This window comes from Salmo trutta, chromosome 22 (assembly GCF_901001165.1).
Source record: "Salmo trutta chromosome 22, fSalTru1.1, whole genome shotgun sequence".
Lineage (NCBI taxonomy): Eukaryota > Metazoa > Chordata > Actinopteri > Salmoniformes > Salmonidae > Salmo > Salmo trutta.
This window is the reverse complement of record NC_042978.1, coordinates 49,490,442-49,513,527: the sequence shown is the minus strand read 5'-3', so window position 1 is coordinate 49,513,527 and position 23,086 is coordinate 49,490,442. Positions and strand designations below refer to the sequence as shown.

The following is a 23,086-nucleotide window of genomic DNA, read 5'->3' as shown; positions in this document are numbered from 1 at the left end:
TGGAGGAAGGGAGGAGTAAATGTATTAAGGAGAGACTCTCTTACTTCGATGTGTGACAACTGTTAAATATATTTTTTTTTTAAACGGCTTTATAAATAAACGATTGATTGATCGATCAACTGGTTGATTGATTTTACCTTCTGCCAGTCCGTAGCGGACATGGCCTTCAGCATGTCGTTGGGCACCAGATCTTTCAGCATCTTGGGGATCATAACGAACTGGGACTTGTCGTTGTTGAACTTTACCCTGAAGAGCAGAGCCCCTATGTTCACCATGTCCTCCTTGGTACATCGATGGTACCCTCTCAGGTACTTAGGTAGCTCCTAGTGGGGAGAGAGAAAGGCTGTCTGTTAGTATAATGTACTGTTAGCAGTGTTAGGGTCTATTCAGAAAGTAAACCAAATTCCAATTCCAATTTTTCCTAATTGAAAAAGCATTTAGGTAGCATTGGAAGCAGAATGTCAGTGTACTTCCTGAATTGACTGTTTAAAAAAAATGAAACAGGACATTAACCCATTCACTAAAAACACAGAGGATATTAACACATTCACTAACAACACAGAGGACATTAATACATTCACTAACAACACAGAGGACATTAATACATTCACTAACAACACAGAGGACATTAACACATTCACTAACACAGAGGACATTAATACATTCACTAACAACACAGAGGACATTAATACATTCACTAACAACACAGAGGACATTAACACATTCACTAACACAGAGGACATTAATACATTCACTAACAACACAGAGGACATTAACACATTCACTAACAACACAGAGGATATTAACACATTCACTAACAACACAGAGGATATTAACACATTCACTAACAACACAGAGGACATTAACCCATTCACTAACAACACAGAGGACATTAACCCATTCACTAACAACACAGAGGACATTAATACATTCACTAACAACACAGAGGACATTAATACATTCACTAACAACACAGAGGACATTAATACATTCACTAACAACACAGAGGACATTAACCCATTCACTAACAACACAGAGGACATTAACCCATTCACTAACAACACAGAGGACATTAACCCATTCACTAACAACACAGAGGACATTAATACATTCACTAACAACACAGAGGACATTAACACATTCACTAACACAGAGGACATTAACACATTCACTAACAACACAGAGGACATTAATACATTCACTAACACAGAGGACATTAACACATTCACTAACACAGAGGACATTAACACATTCACTAACAACACAGAGGACATTAACACATTCACTAACAACACAGAGGACATTAATACATTCACTAACAACACAGAGGACATTAATACATTCACTAACACAGAGGACATTAACACATTCACTAACAACACAGAGGACATTAATACATTCACTAACACAGAGGACATTAACACATTCACTAACAACACAGAGGACATTAACACATTCACTAACAACACAGAGGACATTAACACATTCACTAACAACACAGAGGACATTAATACATTCACTAACAACACAGAGGACATTAATACATTCACTAACAACACAGAGGACATTAATACATTCACTAACAACACAGAGGACATTAATACATTCACTAACAACACAGAGGACATTAATACATTCACTAACAACACAGAGGACATTAACACATTCACTAACAACACAGAGGACATTAATACATACACTAACAACACAGAGGACATTAATATATTCACTAACAACACAGAGGACATTAACACATTCACTAACAACACAGAGGACATTAATACATACACTAACAACACAGAGGACATTAATACATACACTAACAACCGACCGCTGTCCCAACTGCACTGGATAGATAAGTACATCCACCGATATAATTTATTTAGTGTTTAGTAGACCTATAGCACAAGGAACTTATACATGTTTGAACACGTTCTTCTTGGCCAATGGTAATGGCAAGGAGAAGTCATCCATTTTCAAAATGAATAGTTTTGTTAGACAGTTGTATTATTTTGACCTCCCCACAGTTCATTGGAAGAGGAAGTGTAAACTCCCGTGTGGCTCAGTTGGTAGAGCATGGTGTTTGCAAAGCAAGGGTTGTGGGTTCGATTACCACGGGGGACCAGTACGGGGGGAAAAAAAATTATGAAATGTATGCATTCACTACTGTAAGTCGCTCTGGAAAAGAGCGTCTGCTAAATGACTAAAATGTAAATGTAGCCAATTAGCTAAAAAAGGTATATTGGAAGCAGAGAGAAAATGTTGCAATTCTTTGCATTTTGCCATGGCTAGTCCTTTATTCCCCTGCTCAAACATTATTTAAAAAAAATCAATTGACTTTTTTTTTTCTTAAATTCTCAGCGATATTCATAAAAAATATTATGTTTTGACATAAAAAAATATATACACATTTCCCTCCAAAATAAAATAACCGGCCCCTGGTTGAAAGTAGTGCACTACACAGGGAATAAGGTGTTGTTTGGGACTCAGGCATTATAACGTACCTGAGGGTAGTGAAAGATGAGGTCAGCCTCCAGGTCTCTGCCAGGACTGACGTTAAACCACAGCTTCCTCATGAAGAACACTTGGTAGGACATGTTCATGGGTCCTCCTAGACAGACAGACAGACAGAGAGACAGACAGACAGACCATTGTTAAGGGTTCAAAACTGGGTCGTGGGTAATATCAATGGCATTTCTAAGTCATGATGTGATCTTATCTTACCCTCTTTGACACTCTTGGCTTTCTTGGACCAATCAGTGATCTGTCTCAGGCTGTCAAAGAAGTAGTCTGAATCATTCAGACTGAGAACCTGGACGACATAGGGACAAAAAGGACGTCACGCAAACTAGAGACTTTTCTAACCCCTGACCTCCAGCTTCCTGGGCTCTATCCTGATAGATAACACACGTACAACCATCTTAACCTCTAACCCTAACCTCTAGTCTCAGGAATCTAACCTGGTCTCAGATCTGTTCGTGCTGTCTTGCCAAAGACCATATGAGTCCAGCGGAACCAGGCTACTATGAATCACTGAGGTTATAATGACATTTATTGATGATATTGTTATATCGATGACAAACCTTGTCAGGTGTTTTGACGAAGATGCTGAAGCCGTCAGATGAGACCAGCTGGAGCTTGGTGGAGATGGTCTGACAGAGGTCCCTGATTCTAGTACTGGTGTTGACCTCAAAGATCTACAGAGGGAAGAGGACAGGGATGAGAGAGATATTAGTGAAGGATTTTTATTTCTTTATTTTATCTTTATTTAACTAGGCAAGTCAGTTAAGAACGAATTCTTATTTTCAATGACGGCCTAGAAACAGGAACGAACTTGCCTCGACAGAGTTGTACCTTGTCAGCTCGGGGATTTGAACTTGCAACCTTTCGGTTACTAGTCCAACGCTCTAACCACTAGGCTACCCTACCGCCCCAGGGTGTGAGGGATGTGAGAGATAATAGTGGAAGTAACCCCAGGGGACATACAGTACAGTTCAGTACAGGTTCTATACAGGTGCAACAAAAGGAACACCATTTGCCTGGACAATTGTTCCGATCCGGCTCAAAGGACCAGTGTTTATGAAAGTGACTGTACCATGTTTTTTTGTACAAATTATAAGAAGTTTAGCTTAGCACTTGTCAGAGTAACCCGTCATGGCGTAGGGCTCTTTACCTCCTCCATGTCGTTGGGGAAGTGGACCTTGTGGAAGATCTGGGTGGAGTTCTGTTGAATGGCATCTATCTCCACCTGGTGAGGAGGCAGCTTCCTGGGCTCTATCCTGATAGATAACACACATTACAGTACAACCACCTTAACCTCTAACCCCTGACCTCTAACCCCTGACCTCTAACCCCTGATCTCTAACCCCAACCTCTAACCCTAACCCTAACCTCCACCTGGTGAGGAGGCAGCTTCCTGGGCTCTATCCTGATAGATAACACACATTACAGTACAACCACCTTAAACTCTAACCCCTGACCTCTAACCCCTGACCTGATGCCTGCTAGAACTGAACCAACAACTTTGGTGTTACTAGCACCACACTCTGCTCAGCAGCGGTCTCTGCTCAGCAGCGGGCTCTGCTCAGCAGCGGTCTCTGCTCAGCAGCGGCCTCTGCTCAGCAGCGGCCTCTGCTCAGCAGCGGCCTCTGCTCAGCAGCGGCCTCTGCTCAGCAGCGGCCTCTGCTCAGTTTGGCAGCTGCATGAGTGTGAGATGCCCGTGTGCTTCGCCGGATCTTTTTTTTCCTGCAATGTTTTTTTGAAGATCACGACGCAGCGCTGTGGTTCAGCAGCAGATGATGCGCTGTCCGCCACTGACTTGTCATTCCCACTCGTCATCACTCACCGCTGTCATTAAACGGACTCATGCTAGCCATTCAGTTCTGTCTGAACTCAATTGTCATGAAACGCATAAAAAGCGATGAGTTTCTCTCTCTTTCATACAAACTTATAACGAGGTGCGCCCACAATGTGTTTTATGCTTAGTAATGAGTCTCTCATAACGAACAAATGAAAAAAAAACGACACGTTTCTGACCAAAACATCCACAGCGTGACGGTAAACCCAGGGAGTTCTATCAGAACAGGACAGCGTGACGGTAAACCCAGGGAGTTCTATCAGAACAGGGCAGTGTGACGGTAAATCCAGGGAGTTCTATCAGAACAGGGCAGCGTGACGGTAAACCCAGGGAGTTCTATCAGAACAGGGCAGCGTGACGGTAAACCCAGGGAGTTCTATCAGAACAGCATGACGGTAAACCCAGGGAGTTCTATCAGAACAGGGCAGCATGACGGTAAACCCAGGGAGTTCTATCAGAACAGGGCAGTGTGACGGTAAACCCAGGGAGTTCTATCAGAACAGGGCAGCATGACGGTAAACCCAGGGAGTTCTATCAGAACAGGACAGCGTGACGGTAAACCCAGGGAGGTCTATCAGAACAGCATGACGGTTAACCCAGGGAGTTCTATCAGAACAGGGCAGCATGACGGTAAACCCAGGGAGTTCTATCAGAACAGGGCAGCATGACGGTAAACCCAGGGAGTTCTATCAGAACAGGACAGCGTGACGGTAAACCCAGGGAGTTCTATCAGAACAGCATGACGGTAAACCCAGGGAGTTCAATCAGAACAGGGCAGCATGACGGTAAACCCAGGGAGTTCAATCAGAACAGGGCAGCATGACGGTAAACCCAGGGAGTTCAATCAGAACAGGGCAGCATGACGGTTAACCCAGGGAGTTCTATCAGAACAGGGCAGCATGACGGTAAACCCAGGGAGTTCTATCAGAACAGGACAGCGTGACGGTAAACCCAGGGAGTTCTATCAGAACAGGGCAGCATGATGGTAAACCCAGGGAGTTCTATCAGAACAGGGCAGCATGACGGTAAACCCAGGGAGTTCTATCAGAACAGGACAGCATGACGGTAAACCCAGGGAGTTCTATCAGAACAGGACAGCATGACGGTAAACCCAGGGAGTTCTATCAGAACGGGGCAGAATGCTTCAGGAAACTGCTTCCACAGTGGATAAGTAAGTCAGATAGCAAAGCATTGTTGTCATTTTATAACAGGTGTTGATTAGCAGAAATAAGGGAGTATTATCTCTCATAGTAGTAGATGTGAGTTTCTCTTCCAAACAATCCCCTGGCCTTGTACACAGCTAATAGCTAACATTCACCAAAGCAAGCTATCTACTGATAGTGTAACCCTAGTAACAGTACATATGGAGATGAAAAATGATCAGGCCTACTGTACATTTTACTGTAGAAATGATTGTTCAAATTTAGCCTAGGTTGGAACTGTTGCTGTTAAAATACAATAATTGTTATTCTTAACAGGAATAAACTGATTGAAGCAAGATGCTATTTGAGGTAAACCCACTCACACAGTTCTGGTTTGTTCCATCTACAACAGGAAGTGGTCTCCTGCCTGACTGAGACCCCACTCACACAGTTCTGGGTTGCTCATCTATAACAGGAAGTGGTCTCCTGCCTGACTGAGACCCCACTCACAGTTCTGGGTTGTTCCATCTACAACAGGAAGTGGTCTCCTGCCTGAGAACCTACTCACACAGTTCTGGGTTGTTCCATCTACAACAGGAAGTGGTCTCCTGTCTGACTGAGAACCCACTCACACAGTTCTGGGTTGTTCCATCTACAACAGGAAGTGGTCTCCTGACTGACTGAGAAAGCAGTAGATGTTCTGGTCCAGTTTGACAGGGTTCTCAACTCTTACATACTTTAAAAAAACAAGTACAGAAACAGACTCAATGCTGAGCATCACTTCTGTGTTGCAGTGTCAAAAACGGAGCCCAGAATAGACATGCTTGTTGAAAACTTCAACCAGCCACACACCTCTCATTAGGACTGTGTGTGTGTGTGTGTGTGTGTGTGTGTGTGTGTGTGTGTGTGTGTGTGTGTGTGTGTGTGTTTTCTGGTCTACATCTGTGTGATGTGATCAATCAGTTTATTCTCGTTCAGATAAAAAAAAAACATATGTATTGTATTTTAAACAGCAACAGCTTCAACCTAGACTTTCTTTCAACAGTAATTTCTACAGTAGGATGTACAGTAGGATGTACAGTAGGCCTGATCATTTCTACAGTAAGATGTACAGCAGGCCTGATCATTTCTACAGTAAGATGTACAGTAAGATGTACAGTAGGATGTACAGTAGGCCTGATCATTTCTACAGTAAGATGTACAGTAAGATGTACAGTAGGATGTACAGTAGGCCTGATCATTTCTACAGTAAGATGTACAGCAGGCCTGATCATTTCTACAGTAAGATGTATGGTAGGCCTGAATTTCTACAGTAAGATGTACAGTAGTATGTACAGTAAGATGTACAGTAGGATGTACAGTAGGCCTGATCATTTCTACAGTAAGATGTACAGTAAGATGTACAGTAGGGTGTACAGTAGGCCTGATCATTTCTATGGTAAGATGTACAGTAAGATGTACAGTAGGATGTACAGTAGGATGTACAGTAGGCCTGATCATTGTTCATCTGGACTGTTTCTTAGTGTTGCACTTTCAAAAAGCCTGTGTGTCTGTTCTGTTATTCATCTGTGTGATGTGATCAATCCGTTTATTCCAGTTCAGAATGAAAATGATTTATTGTATTTTAACAGCAACAGTTCCAACCTAGACACATATGTAATAGTGTTTTTAATGGGGGAAAATAAACATGAATAGATATTTATATGGATTTTTAATTTAATTGTTATTTGTTTATTGCATTTGTTTTAGGTATAAGGGCAATGAAATGTACTGATATTTACATATTTACCTCAGCTTGGGACCCAGGAAAACAACATTTCTAAATTGGGTCCCAGGCTGAAAAGTTTAAGAACCTCTGGGTTGGGGAGATGCAGTTTAATGGGGTTGAGGAGATGCAGTTTAATGGGGTTGAGGAGATGCAGTTTAATGGGGTTGAGGAGATGCAGTTTAATGGGGTTGGGGAGATGCAGTTTAATGGGGTTGGGGAGATGCAGTTTAATGGGGTTGAGGAGATGCAGTTTAATGGGGTTGAGGAGAGGCAGTTTAATGGGGTTGAGATGCAGTTTAATGGGGTTGAGGAGGAGATGCAGTTTAATGGGGTTGAGGAGATGCAGTTTAATGGGGTTGGGGAGACGCAGTTTAATGGGGTTGGGGAGATGCAGTTTAATGGGGTTGAGGAGATGCAGTTTAATGGGGTTGGGGAGACGCAGTTTAATGGGGTTGGGGAGACGCAGTTTAATGGGGTTGGGGAGACGCAGTTTAATGGGGTTGAGGAGATGCAGTTTAATGGGGCTGAGGAGATGCAGTTTAATGGGGTTGGGGAGACGCAGTTTAATGGGGTTGAGGAGATGCAGTTTAATGGGGTTGAGGAGATGCAGTTTAATGGGGTTGAGGAGACGCAGTTTAATGGGGTTGAGGAGATGCAGTTTAATGGGGTTGAGGAGATGCAGTTTAATGGGGTTGAGGAGATGCAGTTTAATGGGGTTGAGGAGATGCAGTTTAATGGGGTTGAGGAGAGGCAGTTTAATGGGGTTGGGGAGATGCAGTTTAATGGGGTTGAGGAGATGTAGTTTAATGGGGTTGGGGAGACGCAGTTTAATGGGGTTGGGGAGACGCAGTTTAATGGGGTTGGGGAGACGCAGTTTAATGGGGTTGGGGAGACGCAGTTTAATGGGGTTGAGGAGATGCAGTTTAATGGGGCTGAGGAGATGCAGTTTAATGGGGTTGGGGAGATGCAGTTTAATGGGGTTGGGGAGACGCAGTTTAATGGGGTTGGGGAGACGCAGTTTAATGGGGTTGAGGAGATGCAGTTTAATGGGGTTGAGGAGATGCAGTTTAATGGGGTTGAGGAGACGCAGTTTAATGGGGTTGAGGAGATGCAGTTTAATGGGGTTGAGGAGATGCAGTTTAATGGGGTTGAGGAGATGCAGTTTAATGGGGTTGAGGAGATGCAGTTTAATGGGGTTGAGGAGAGGCAGTTTAATGGGGTTGGGGAGATGCAGTTTAATGGGGTTGAGGAGATGTAGTTTAATGGGGTTGGGGAGACGCAGTTTAATGGGGTTGGGGAGACGCAGTTTAATGGGGTTGGGGAGACGCAGTTTAATGGGGTTGGGGAGACGCAGTTTAATGGGGTTGGGGAGACGCAGTTTAATGGGGTTGAGGAGATGTAGTTTAATGGGGTTGGGGAGATGCAGTTTAATGGGGTTGGGGAGACGCAGTTTAATGGGGTTGAGGAGATGTAGTTTAATGGGGTTGGGGAGATGCAGTTTAATGGGGTTGGGGAGATGCAGTTTAATGGGGTTGGGGAGATGCAGTTTAATGGGGTTGGGGAGATGCAGTTTAATGGGGTTGGGGAGATGCAGTTTAATGGGGTTGGGGAGATGCAGTTTAATGGGGTTGGGGAGATGTAGTTTAATGGGGTTGAGGAGATGCAGTTTAATGGGGTTGGGGAGATGCAGTTTAATGGGGTTGAGGAGATGCAGTTTAATGGGGTTGGGGAGATGTAGTTTAATGGGGTTGGGGAGATGCAGTTTAATGGGGTTGGGGAGATGCAGTTTAATGGGGTTGAGGAGATGCAGTTTAATGGGGTTGGGGAGATGCAGTTTAATGGGGTTGAGGAGATGCAGTTTAATGGGGTTGAGGAGATGTAGTTTAATGGGGTTAAGGAGGAGATGCAGTTTAATGGGGTTGGGGAGATGCAGTTTAATGGGGTTGAGGAGACGCAGTTTAATGGGGTTGAGGAGATGCAGTTTAATGGGGTTGGGGAGATGCAGTTTAATGGGGTTGAGGAGATGCAGTTTAATGGGGTTGGGGAGATGCAGTTTAATGGGGTTGGGGAGATGCAGTTTAATGGGGTTGAGGAGATGCAGTTTAATGGGGTTGAGGAGATGCAGTTTAATGGGGTTAAGGAGGAGACGCAGTTTAATGGGGTTGAGGAGGAGATGCAGTTTAATGGGGTTGAGGAGAGGCAGTTTAATGGGGTTGAGGAGAGGCAGTTTAATGGGGTTGAGGAGAGGCAGTTTAATGGGGTTGAGGAGATGCAGTTTAATGGGGTTGAGGAGATGCAGTTTAATGGGGTTGAGGAGATGCAGTTTAATGGGGTTGAGGAGATGCAGTTTAATGGGGTTGAGGAGGAGATGTAGTTTAATGGGGTTGAGGAGACGCAGTTTAATGGGGATGAGGAGATGCAGTTTAATGGGGTTGAGGAGATGCAGTTTAATGGGGTTGAGGAGATGCAGTTTAATGGGGTTGAGGAGATGCAGTTTAATGGGGTTGAGATGCAGTTTAATGGGGTTGAGGAGAGGCAGTTTAATGGGGTTGAGGAGGAGACGCAGTTTAATGGGGTTGAGGAGGAGATGCAGTTTAATGGGGTTGAGGAGGAGACGCAGTTTAATGGGGTTGAGGAGGAGACGCAGTTTAATGGGGTTGAGGAGAGGCAGTTTAATGGGGTTGAGGAGATGCAGTTTAATGGGGTTGAGGAGAGGCAGTTTAATGGGGTTGAGGAGATGCAGTTTAATGGGGTTGAGGAGATGCAGTTTAATGGGGTTGAGGAGATGCAGTTTAATGGGGTTGAGGAGAGGCAGTTTAATGGGGTTGAGGAGAGGCAGTTTAATGGGGTTGAGGAGGAGACGCAGTTTAATGGGGTTGAGGAGGAGATGCAGTTTAATGGGGTTGAGGAGGAGACGCAGTTTAATGGGGTTGAGGAGAGGCAGTTTAATGGGGTTGAGGAGATGCAGTTTAATGGGGTTGAGGAGATGCAGTTTAATGGGGTTGAGGAGATGCAGTTTAATGGGGTTGAGGAGATGCAGTTTAATGAGGAGATGCAGTTTAATGGGGTTGAGGAGATGCAGTTTAATGGGGTTGAGATGCAGTTTAATGGGGTTGAGACGCAGTTTAATGGGGTTGAGATGCAGTTTAATGGGGTTGAGGAGACGCAGTTTAATGGGGTTGAGGAGATGCAGTTTAATGGGGTTGAGGAGATGCAGTTTAATGGGGTTGAGGAGACGCAGTTTAATGGGGTTGAGGAGATGCAGTTTAATGGGGTTGAGGAGACGCAGTTTAATGGGGTTGAGGAGACGCAGTTTAATGGGGTTGAGATGCAGTTTAATGGGGTTGAGATGCAGTTTAATGGGGTTGAGATGCAGTTTAATGGGGTTGAGACGCAGTTTAATGGGGTTGAGATGCAGTTTAATGGGGTTGAGGAGACGCAGTTTAATGGGGTTGAGGAGACGCAGTTTAATGGGGTTGAGATGCAGTTTAATGGGGTTGAGATGCAGTTTAATGGGGTTGAGACGCAGTTTAATGGGGTTGAGATGCAGTTTAATGGGGTTGAGATGCAGTTTAATGGGGTTGAGGAGACGCAGTTTAATGGGGTTGAGGAGATGCAGTTTAATGGAGTTGAGGAGAGGCAGTTTAATGGGGTTGAGGAGAGGCAGTTTAATAGACCAGCATAAAAGGTACAGTAAGTAAAGACATTCAGTATTTGATGTGCTCATGTACCTCAGTGATCCCTGTAGGCGCTGTAGACAGTCAGGGGCCAGGGGTTCACGCCGTCGGGACTCCAGGAAGCGCTGGGTGTGTTTGAGCAGCGACTGGCTTGGAGGGAAAAGACCACAGCACAGCCACAGCAGCTGCCAGCCCTGCTCCAAACTGAACCTGGGATGAGGATGTTACAACATCATTGTTACAGAATCAGCAACACAACATTAGGAAAAACTATTCTTCCTCTTGTTAGGGAAACAGGCCTTAACAGCCTACCTGTTATTGTTGGTCTATGTGTCTGTGAAACAGGCCCTAACAGCCTACCTGTTATTGTTGGTCTATGTGTCTGGGAAACAGGCCCTAAGAGCCTACCTGTTATTGTTGGTCTATGTGTCTGTGAAACAGGCCCTAACAGCCTACCTGTTATTGTTGGTCTATGTGTCTGTGAAACAGGCCCTAACAGCCTACCTGTTGTTGTTGGTCTATGTGTCTGTGAAACAGGCCCTAACAGCCTACCTGTTGTTGGTCTATGTGTCTGTGAAACAGGCCCTAACAGCCTACCTGTTATTGTTGGTCTATGTGTCTGTGAAACAGGCCCTAACAGCCTACCTGTTATTGTTGGTCTATGTGTCTGTGAAACAGGCCCTAACAGCCTACCTGTTGTTGTTGGTCTATGTGTCTGTGAAACAGGCCCTAACAGCCTACCTGTTATTGTTGGTCTATGTGTCTGTGAAACAGGCCCTAACAGCCTACCTGTTATTGTTGGTCTATGTGTCTGTGAAACAGGCCCTAACAGCCTACCTGTTATTGTTGCTGGTCATCTGTTTCATGATCTGACAGTAGATCTCGTCTCTCAGGGCCTCGTCCTTGGTGGCTGGGCCAAAGATCTGGTCTGTCAACTCTACAGGACTCTGTATCTGCTTTGTGGGGTAGTCCCCCATGTACTTCAGGATAGGTACACACAGGTCAAGGACTGGTAGGAACACATCTCTGAAAACTGTATTTAAACAAACTGCATGTCATTTGCCATCTTACCACAGAAGACATTTAACACATTTAGCCACTTACAATAAGTGCAACTGGTTTCTGCATATCATATAGTTTCATCTTCGGTCTGCATCACTGTCCATGCACTTTGGTCTGAATAGAAAGCAAGGTAGTGACAGCATTTTCTTTTCTCAGTAAGGATATCACTGAAGACCAGAATATGTCACTCTAGATAAGAGTACTTGCTAAATTACTAAAATGCAACGTTGAGGCGATTCCAAAGATGATCTTGAAGATAATGTGGAAGTAATCTGTCAGTGAGAAGGTAGTAAATCAATTATTAAAGGATATCAGTGAAGGCCAGGCAGGCTCGGTGGCTGAGCTCAAAGTTCCCCGCCAGCTTCTTAAGAAGGGGCTGTTTGATTGGCTCCCTGGAGTTGACCCACAGCCTCTCAGGGGCCACGTTCTTAGAGATCACCTGACGGTTCACATCCTTGATGGGCTGCCTGGAGGGACAGACAGAAGTACAGAACTTTTAGGAGCTGTTAAAATCAGGATGTTTTCCCATATATATTACTATATATATAATATATTATTATATATTACATGTGTTAGTTCTATACCATATATATCGAAATATTCTTGGCTATACTATTATCACTTTTTCTGTTAATATCGCATTAGAAGTTTCTCTGTTACCTGAAGTATTCATAGGAGAACTGTTACCTGAAGTACTCATAGGAGAACTGTTACCTGAAGTATTCATAGGAGAACTGTTACCTGAAGTACTCATAGGAGAACTGTTACCTGAAGTACTCATAGGAGAACTGTTACCTGAAGTATTCATAGGAGAACTGTTACCTGAAGTATTCATAGGAGAACTGTTACCTGAAGTATTCATAGGAGAACTGTTAGCTGAAGTATTGGTAGGAGAACTGTTACCTGAAGTATTGGTAGGAGAACTGTTACCTGAAGTATTGGTAGGAGAACTGTTACCTGAAGTATTGGTAGGAGAACTGTTACCTGAAGTATTGGTAGGAGAACTGTTACCTGAAGTATTCATAGGAGAACTGTTACTTGAAGTATTCATAGGACAACTGTTACCTGAAGTATTCATAGGACAACTGTTACCTGAAGTATTCATAGGACAACTGTTACCTGAAGTATTGGTAGGAGAACAGTTACCTGAAGTATTCATAGGAGAACTGTTACCTGAAGTATTCATAGGAGAACTGTTACCTGAAGTATTCATAGGAGAACTGTTACCTGAAGTATTCATAGGACAACTGTTACCTGAAGTATTCATAGGAGAACTCTTTGAGGGTTACGGGGGCCACTCGCTCCACGGTGCCTGTCTCCTTCTGATTGGCTGCCATGATGCTCTTCCTCTGGTCAGGTGACAGGTTAAGAAGACTCTGGAAACATTTTAGTAATTTAACCTGACTGATAATGATCAGGGTATTGAAATAAGGTAGGTAAAACAACCACAAATCACAATGAATAAAACCTTACTTCAAAATAGCATCATCAGTAGCAGTAAGAGTAAAATGAAGGATTCAATTTCTTCAGCCCATATTTCATCTTAGATAGTAAAACAAGAACATGCATTCATACCATGACTTCATTGGTTGGTTTGGTGAGAGTGGGCAGGACCAGGATGGCGTCGGTGGGTACCGCCCCCGTTTTGCCGGTGCGTTCGTTCTTGCCCTTGATCCAGCCGCGTCCGACAGTCAGCTCATCGTCTTTAATGAGGACAATCAGCTCTCCTTTCTTAAAGCTCAGGAACGTAGGGTCGTCTATATGAGAGAGAGACATAGACACAGAGACAGAGAGAGAGACAGAGAGAGAGACAGAGAGAGAGACAGAGAGAGAGACAGAGACAGAGAGAGAGAGAGAGAGAGAGAGAGAGAGAGAGAGACAGAGAGAGAGAGACAGAGAGAGAGAGAGAGAGAGAGAGAGAGTGTTTCATTTCCCTAAATTAGAGAGTGTCATTTCCCTAAATTAGAAACCCTTATTCAAGGTTTCAAAAACCTCTCTGATGAGGCTACCTGTCCTGTTGGGGGAGGACGCAGAGAGCTGTGTGTTGGCAGCGCACTACATTGCTGCCTGCCATAAGATGAGGGACAGTGTCTAACAGACCAATCAACCTGCACATGTCCTCTACTGTATGCTTATTGTTATTGTCCACTGTATGGTTATATTGACCCCTGGTTATTGTTATTACAGTTTTAAATGTCCAAAGCTTTGGCAATATGTACATTTTTGTGTCATGCCAAAAAAGCTAATTAGAGAGATAGAGACAGAGAGGGAAAGAAGAGAGAGAGAGACTGAGGGAAAGAAGAGAGAGAGAGACTGAGGGAAAGAAGAGAGAGAGACTGAGGGAAAGAGAGAGAGAGAGAGAGAGAGAGAGAGAGAGAGAGAGAGAGAGAGAGAGAGAGAGAGAGAGAGAGAGAGAGAGAGAGACTGAGGGAAAGAGAGAAACCACAAAATGGGACAAACACCAAATCGAGACTCCGCATGCAGAATTCTGCAAAAATATCCTCCATGTACAATGTAAACACCAAATAATGCAGAGCAGAATTAGGCCGATACCCGCTAATTATCAAAATCCAGAAAAGAGACGTTAAATTCTACAACCACCTAAAAGGAAGCGAATCCCAAACCTTCCATAACAAAGCCATCACCTACAGAGAGATGAACCTGGAGAAGAGTCCCCTAAGCAAGCTGGTCCTGGGGCTCTGTTCACAAACACAAACAGACCCCACAGAGCCACAGGACAGCAACACAATTAGACCCAACCAAATCATGAGAAAACAAAAAGATTATTACTTGACACATTGGAAAGAATTGGGAGCAAACTAGAATGCTATTTGGCCCTAAACAGAGAGAGACACAGTGGCAGAATGCCTGACCACTGTGACTGATCCAAACTTAAGGAAAGCTTTGACTATGTACAGACTCAGTGAGCAAAGCCTTGATATTGAGAAAGGCCTCCATAGGCAGACCTGGCTCTCAAGAGAAGACAGGCTATGTGCAACACTGCCCACAAAATGAGGTGGAAACTGAGCTGCACTTCCTAACCTCCTGCCAAATGTATGACCATATTAGAGACATATTTCCCTCAGATTACACAGATCCACAAAGAATTCGAAAACAAATCAAATTTTGATAAACTGCCATATCTACTGGGTGAAATACCACAGTGTGACATCACAGCAGCAAGATTTATGACCTGTTGCCACAAGAAAAGGGGAACCAGTGAAGAACAAACACCATTGTAAATACAACCCATATTTATGCTTATTTATTTTCCCTTTTGTACTTTAACCATTTGCACATCGTTACAACACTGTATATATACATAATGACATTTGTAATGTCTTTATTCTTTTGGAACTTCTGTGAGTGTAATGTTTACTGTTCATTTTTATTGTTTATTTCACTTTTGTATATTATCTACTTCACTTGCTTTGGCAATGTTAACATATGTTTCCCATGCCAATAAAGCCCCTTGAATTGAATTATATTGAATTGGAGAGAAACCAATGAATATAGCTGACATACTACTGTACTAAACAAAACAAAGTATGTTCAATTTAGAGGCAATTTTCGTATGTTGAAACCAACGTATCTAAACTTGATTAAATTGAGCTAAAATACAAATGGTTTCTAAATCCTTGGTTGGGGTTCGTTTTACCTTGGTTGACTTCCTGCAGGGCCACAGCATACTGGGAGCGTTCCCTCAGTCCTCCCAGGAACATATGCACCAGCTCTGCTATGTTCCCAGCCATCACAGCGTTCAGAGAGAAGTCTCCCTTCAGAGTCAGGAGACTCACAGACTGGCCAAACGTCTTGCCCTCCCTGAGTGGAAGGAGGAGAATCACTCATATTACTGAAATATACTAGTTAACTCATAACGTAGTATCCAAGACATAATCCAGGGGTCTTATTCACTACCCAGCAAACCAGGAACATTCCCAGGACGTTAGCTGAGATTCTGTAGTTAGGGTTTTATCTAACATTAGCATGATAACATCCCCAAAACATACAGATAATGTTTTTGATAACAAAATCTATTTTTATATAAATAAATAAAAAATAAATATATATCCTCGGAATGTTCTCCTAACATTCACTAAAATGTTGTGCCCAACATCTATAACAACCACCACAGAACATTCCCCAAACGTTCACATTAGGTTTCCAGGTAATGTAATAGCACAATGTACCAGTAATGTTTTCCCAGCAAACCAAAATTGAACCTGTGAAAGTTCCTAGAACATTCATTAGGTTAAGGCAAATGTTCCCATGACACAAAAACTGTCCAACCACTGTGCAGCCTTTGACCTAGCTTCCTGGGGGACGTCCCAAACGGCACCCTATTCCCTATATAGCGCACTACGTTTGATCAGAACCTTATGGGCCCTATAGTAGTGCATTATATAGGGAATAGGGTGTCGTTTAGGACTCACCTTAACTGTGAGCTTTAACCTGTGCTGTACCTCATGGTATTGACCCCAGTGACCTCTGGGTAGGAGAGCTGCAGCAGTCTCCTCTCCTTCTCGTCCAGGAAAGTGATGCCTGTCCAATTGATCGCCACAATGAACTTGTTTTTAGGAAGTGCAGGACCTGGGAATATGCATAATAGGTTAAATCAGCGGAATAAACAGAACGCCTGCTTCCCAAATCCCATCCTGTTCCCTATATAGTCCACTCCTTTTTACCAGAGGCCCATCAGCAGGGAGGGAGAACAAGAGGGAGAGCAGCACTAATGGAAACTGGCGGCTAAGCAGCATTGCCTTTCCATCCTCCCACTGTCGCTGTCTCTCTGCCACGCTAACAGTGATCCTTCCTCCCACTGTCGCTGTCTCTCTGCCACGCTAACAGTGATCCATCCTCCCACTGTCGCTGTCTCTCTGCCACGCTAACAGGGATCCATCCTCCCACTGTCGCTGTCTCTCTGCCACGCTAACAGTGATCCTTCCTCCCACTGTCGCTGTCTCTCTGCCACGCTAACAGTGATCCATCCTCCCACTGTCGCTGTCTCTCTGCCATGCTAACAGTGATCCTTCCTCCCACTGTCGCCGTCTCTCTGCCACACTAACAGTGATCCATCCTCCCACTGTCGCTGTCTCTCTGCCACGCTAACAGTGATCCTTCCTCCCACTGTCGCTGTCTCTCTGCCACGCTAACAGGGATCCTTCCTCCCACTGTCGCTGTCTCTCTGCCACGCTAACAGTGATCCTTCCTCCCACTGTCGCCGTCTCTCTGCCACACTAACAGTGATCCATCCTCCCACTGTCGCTGTCTCTCTGCCACGCTAACAGTGATCCTTCCTCCCACTGTCGCTGTCTCTCTGCCACGCTAACAGGGATTCTTCCTCCCACTGTCGCTGTCTCTCTGCCACGTTAACAGTGATCCTTCCTCCCTATTCCCTACAGATGTCGGATCTTAATTTGATCACTCTTTTGTAGTGATTTCCCCCCCCCCCCCTTAGCATTCAAATGAGCTTCGTGATTTAGCTACGTTCACTGAAAACCCTCTTTCTCTCCATACGGGGGCAGTCGAGCCATTCGGCAGCTATCAAAATCACCATTCCTCTCTTGCTGGCTTTTAAACGCTGAAACACCAAACATAATATGAATAAACATCCTAAAATGGTACTGTAGGGCCTACAGCTAAACTATAGCTTACTGGAGCCTATCAAAAGTCATTGCAGACACAGGCTTATAATATCAGACATAAAGACAAGTAGACTTTGAAAATGGTGTGGTAACCTATGGAATGGAGCACAGTGATGCATGCCCATGACTTTCTGAGATCTACGGTAAATATTACTGAAAAAGAGGACATGTTAATTAAGGTTTCTAGCCAACTACCATGTTGATGTGGGATCCAGCCCATATATACATATAGTCCTACCATGTTGGTCTGGGTTCCAGCCCATATATACATATAGTCCTACCATGTTGATGTGGGTTCCAGCCCATATATACATATAGTCCTACCATGTTGATGTGGGTTCCAGCCCATATATATACATATATATAGTCCTACCATGTTGATGTGGGTTCCAGCCCATATATATACATATATATAGTCCTACCATGTTGATGTGGGTTCCAGCCCATATATACATATATATAGTCCTACCATGTTGGTGTGGGTTCCAGCCCATATATACATACATATAGTCCTACCCGGATGTCCTAGCTGTGTCTGAATCTTGGCTTAGGAAGTCCCCCAAAAACTGTGAAATCATCATCCCTAACTACAACGTTTTCAGACAAGATAGAACGACCAAAGGGGGCGGTGTTGCAATCGGTGTTGCAATCTACTGCAGAGATAGCCTGCAGAGTTCTGTCCTGCTATCCAGGTCTGTACCCAAACAATTTGAACTTCTACTTCTAAAAATCCATCTCTCCAAAAACAAGTCTCTCACCGTTGCCGCCTGCTATAGACCCCCCTCGGCCCCTAGCTGTGCTCTGGACACCATATGTGAACTGATTGCCCCCCATCTATCTTCAGAGCTCGTGCTACTAGGCGACCTAAACTGGGACATGCTTAACACCCCAGCCATTCTACAATCCAAGATTGATGCCCTCAATCTCACACAAATTATTAATGAACCCACCAGGTACAACCCCAAAGCCGCAAACTCTGGCACCCTCATAGATATCATCCTAACCAATGTGCCCTCTAATTACACCTCTGCTGTTTTCAACCAAGATCTCAGCGATCACTGCCTCATTGCCTGCACCCGTAATGGGTCAGCGGTCAAACGACCTCCACTCATCACTGTCAAACGCTCCCTGAAACATTTCAACGAGCAAGCCTTTCTAATCGACCTGGCCCTGGTATCCTGGAAGGATATTGACCTCATCCCGTCAGTAGAGGATGCCTGGTTATATTTTAAAAATGCCTTCCTCTCCATCTTAAATAAGCATGCCCCTTTCAAGAAATTTAGAACCAGGAACAGATATAGCCCTTGGTTCTCCCCAGACCTGACTGCCCTTAACCAACACAAAAATATCCTGTGGCGTTCTGCATTAGCATCGAACTGCCCCCGCGATATGCAACTTTTTAGGGAAGTTAGAAACCAATACGCACAGGCAGTTAGAAACGCCAAGGCTAGCTTTTTCAAACAAAAATTTGCTTCGTGCAACTCCAACTCTAAAAAGTTCTGGGACATTGTAAAGTCCATGGAGAATAAGAACACCTCCTCCCAACTGCCCACTGCACTGAGGATAGGAAACTCTGTCACCACCGATAAACCCACTATAATTGAGAATTTCAATAAGCATTTTTCTACGGCTGGCCATGCTTTCCACCAACTACCCCTACTGCATTCAACAGCACTGCACCCCCCACAGCTACTCGCCCAAACCTCCCCCATTTCTCCTTCTCCCAAATCCATTCAGCTGACGTTCTGAAAGAGCTGCAAAATCTGGACCCCTACAAATCAGCTGGGCTTGACAATCTGGACCCTTTCTTTCTAAAATTATCTGCCGAAATTATTGCAACCCCTATTACTAGCCTGTTCAACCTCTCTTTCGTATCGTCTGAGATTCCCATAGATTGGAAAGCAGCTGCTGTCATCCCCCTCTTCAAAGGAGGTGACACTCTTGACCCAAATTGCTACAGACCTATATCCATCCTACCCTGCCTTTCTAAGGTCTTCGAAAGCCAAGTCAACAAACAGATTACCGACTATTTCGAATCCCACCGCACCCTCTCCGCTATGCAATCTGGTTTCAGAGCTGGTCATGGGTGCACCTCAGCCACGCTCAAGGTCCTAAACGACATCGTAACCGCCATCGATAAGAAACAATACTGTGCTGCCGTTTTCATTGACCTGGCCAAAGCTTTTGACTCTGTTAATCACCACATCCTCATCGGCAGACTTAGTAGCCTTGGTTTCTCAAACGATTGCGTCGCCTGGTTCACCAACTACTTCTCTGACAGAGTTCAGTGTGTCAAATCGGAGGGCCTACTGTCTGGACCTCTGGCAGTCTCTATGGGGGTACCACAGGGTTCAATTCTTGGGCCAACTCTTTTCTCTGTATACATAAATGATGTCGCTCTTGCTGCTGGTGAATCTCTGATCCACCTCTACGCAGACGACACCATTCTGTATACTTCTGGCCCTTCTTTGGACACTGTGTTAACAACCCTCCAGACGAGCTTCAATGCCATTCAACTCTCCTTCCGTGGCCTCCAACTGCTCCTAAACACAAGTAAAACTAAATGCATGCTCTTCAACCGATCGCTGCCTGCACCTGCCCGCCCATCCAGCATAACTTCTCTGGACGGTTCTAACTTAGAATTTGTGGACAACTACAAATACCTAGGTGTCTGGTTAGACTGTAAACTCTCCTTCCAGACTCACATCAATCATCTCCAATCCAAAGTGAAATCTAGAATTGGCTTCCTATTTCGCAACAAAGCATCCTTCACTCATGCTGCCAAACATACCCTCGTAAAACTGACCATCCTACCAATCCTCGACTTCAGCGATGTCATTTACAAAATAGCCTCCAATACCCTACTCAACAAGCTGGATGCAGTCTATCACAGTGCCATCCGTTTTGTCACCAAAGCCCCATATACAACCCACCACTGCGATCTGTATGCTCTCGTTGGCTGGCCTTCACTTCATAATCGTCGCCAAACACATTGGCTCCAGGTCATCTACAAGACCCTGCTAGGTAAAGTCCCCCCTTATCTCCGCTCACTGGTCACCATAGCAGCACCCACCTGTAGCACGCGCTCCAGCAGGTATATCTCTCTGGTCACCCCTAAAGCCAACTCCTCCTTTGGTCGTCTCTCCTTCCAGTTCTCTGCTGCCAACGACTGGAACGAACTACAAAAATCTCTGAAATTGGAAACACTTATCTCCCTCACTAGCTTTAAGCACCAGCTGTCAGAGCAGCTCACAGATCACTGCACCTGTACATAGCCCATCTATAATTTAGCCCAAACTACTACCTCTTCCCCTACTGTATTTATTTTATTTATTTTGCTCCTTTGCACCATATTATTTATCTTTGAACTTTCTTCAAACTACAAATCTACCATTCCATTGTTTTTCTTGCCATACTTTATTTACTTTGCCACCATGGCATTTTTTTGCTTTTACCTCCCTTATCTCACATCATTTGCTCACATTGTATATAGTCTTGTTTTTTTTCTACTGTATTATTGACTGCATGTTGTTTACTCCATGTGTAACTCTGTGTTGTTGTATGTTGTCGAACTGCTTTGCTTTATCTTGGCCAGGTCGCAATTGTAAATGAGAACTTGTTCTCAACTTGCCTACCTGGTTAAATAAAGGTGAAATAAAATAAATAAATAAATAAATAAAAATGTTGGTGTGGGTTCCAGCCCATATATACATATAGTCCTACCATGCTGATGTTGGATCCAGCCCATATATATACATATAGTCCCACCATTAGCTCTGACAAATTGAAAACCCTAGTCATTGGCGACTCCATTACCCGCAGTATTAGACTTAAAACTAATCATCCAGCGATCATACACTGTTTACCAGGGGGCAGGGCTACCGACGTTAAGGCTAATCTAAAGACGGTGCTGGCTAAAGCTAAAACTGGCGAGTGTAGAGAGTATAGAGATATTGTTATCCACGTCGGCACCAACGATGTTAGGATGAAACAGTCAGAGGTCACCAAGCGCAACATAGCTTCAGCATGTAAATCAGCTAGAAAGATGTGTCGGCATCGATTAATTGTCTCTGGCCCCCTCCCAGTTAGGGGGAGTGATGAGCTCTACAGCAGAGTCTCACAACTCAATCGCTGGATGAAAACTGTTTTCTGCCCCTCCCAAAAGATAGAATTTGTAGATAACTGGCCCTCTTTCTGGGATTCACCCACAAACAGGACCAAGCCTGGCATGCTGAGGAGTGACGGACTCCATCCTAGCTGGAGGGGTGCTCTCATCCTATCTACGAACATAGACAGGGCTCTAACTCCTCTAGCTCCACAATGAAATAGGGTGCAGGCCAGGCAACAGGCTGTTAGCCAGCCTGCCAGCTTAGTGGAGTCTGCCACTAGCACAGTTAGCGTAGTCAGCTCAGCTTTCCCCATTGAGACCGTGTCTGTGCCTCGATCTAGGTTGGGCAAAATTAAAAATGGCGGTGTTCGCTTCAGTAATCTTACTAGTATAAAGACCTCCTCCATTCCTGCCATTATTGAAAGAGATTGTGATACTTCACATCTCAAATTTGGGTTACTTAATGTTAGATCCCTCACTTCCAAGGCAGTTATAGTCAATGAACTAATCACTGATCATAATCTTGATGTGATTGGCCTGACTGAAACATGGCTTAAGCCTGATGAATTTACTGTGCTAAATGAGGCCTCACCCCCTGGTTACACTAGTGACCATACCCCCCGTGCATCCGGCAAAGGCGGAGGTGTTGCTAACATTTACGATAGCAAATTTCAATTTACAAAAAAAAAAACAATGACGTTTTTGTCTTTTGAGCTTCTAGTCATGAAATCTATGCAGCCTACTCAATCACTTTTTATAGCTACTGTTTACAGGCCTCCTGGGCCATATGCAGTGTTCCTTACTGAGTTCCCTGAATTCCTATCGGATCTTGTAGTCATAGCAGATAATATTCAAATTTTTGGTGACTTTAACATTCACATGGAAAAGTCCACAGACCCACTCCAAAAGGCTTTCGGAGCCATCATCGACTCAGTGGGTTTTGTCCAACATGTCTCTGGACCTACTCACTGCCACAGTCATACTCTGGACCTAGTTTTGTCCCATGGAATAAATGTTGTGGATCTTAATGTTTTTCCTCATAATCCTGGATTATCGGACCACCATTTTATTGCGTTTACAATTGCAACAAATAATCTGCTCAGACCCCAACCAAGGAAGATTAAAAGTCGTGCTATAAATTCTCAGACAACCCAAAGATTCCTTGATGCCCTTCCAGACTCCCTCTGCCTACCCAAGGACGTCAGAGGACAAGAATCAGTTAACCACCTAACCGAGGAACTCAATTTAACCTTGCGCAATACCCTAGATGCAGTTGCACCCCTAAAAACTAAAAACATTTGTCATAAGAAACTAGCTCCCTGGTATA

General features: G+C 44.2%; 1 protein-coding gene across 3 annotated transcripts in view; it reads right to left on the bottom strand.

Moving 5' to 3' along the window:
- The window catches only part of myo7ba (myosin VIIBa), an 87,223-nt gene that overhangs the window by 8,427 nt on the left and 55,710 nt on the right, over positions 1 to 23,086 (bottom strand). For all 3 annotated transcript variants that reach the window (XM_029708314.1, XM_029708315.1, XM_029708316.1), the window contains 12 exons: positions 16,470 to 16,596; positions 15,665 to 15,828; positions 13,582 to 13,763; positions 13,261 to 13,382; positions 12,319 to 12,473; positions 11,782 to 11,935; positions 10,999 to 11,154; positions 3,674 to 3,779; positions 3,084 to 3,197; positions 2,725 to 2,812; positions 2,505 to 2,611; positions 138 to 323 (listed from right to left, as the gene is read on the bottom strand). In XM_029708314.1, the coding sequence (XP_029564174.1) occupies positions 138 to 323; positions 2,505 to 2,611; positions 2,725 to 2,812; positions 3,084 to 3,197; positions 3,674 to 3,779; positions 10,999 to 11,154; positions 11,782 to 11,935; positions 12,319 to 12,473; positions 13,261 to 13,382; positions 13,582 to 13,763; positions 15,665 to 15,828; positions 16,470 to 16,596 (1,661 nt within the window). The remainder of the gene's footprint in view (positions 1 to 137; positions 324 to 2,504; positions 2,612 to 2,724; positions 2,813 to 3,083; positions 3,198 to 3,673; positions 3,780 to 10,998; positions 11,155 to 11,781; positions 11,936 to 12,318; positions 12,474 to 13,260; positions 13,383 to 13,581; positions 13,764 to 15,664; positions 15,829 to 16,469; positions 16,597 to 23,086) is intronic.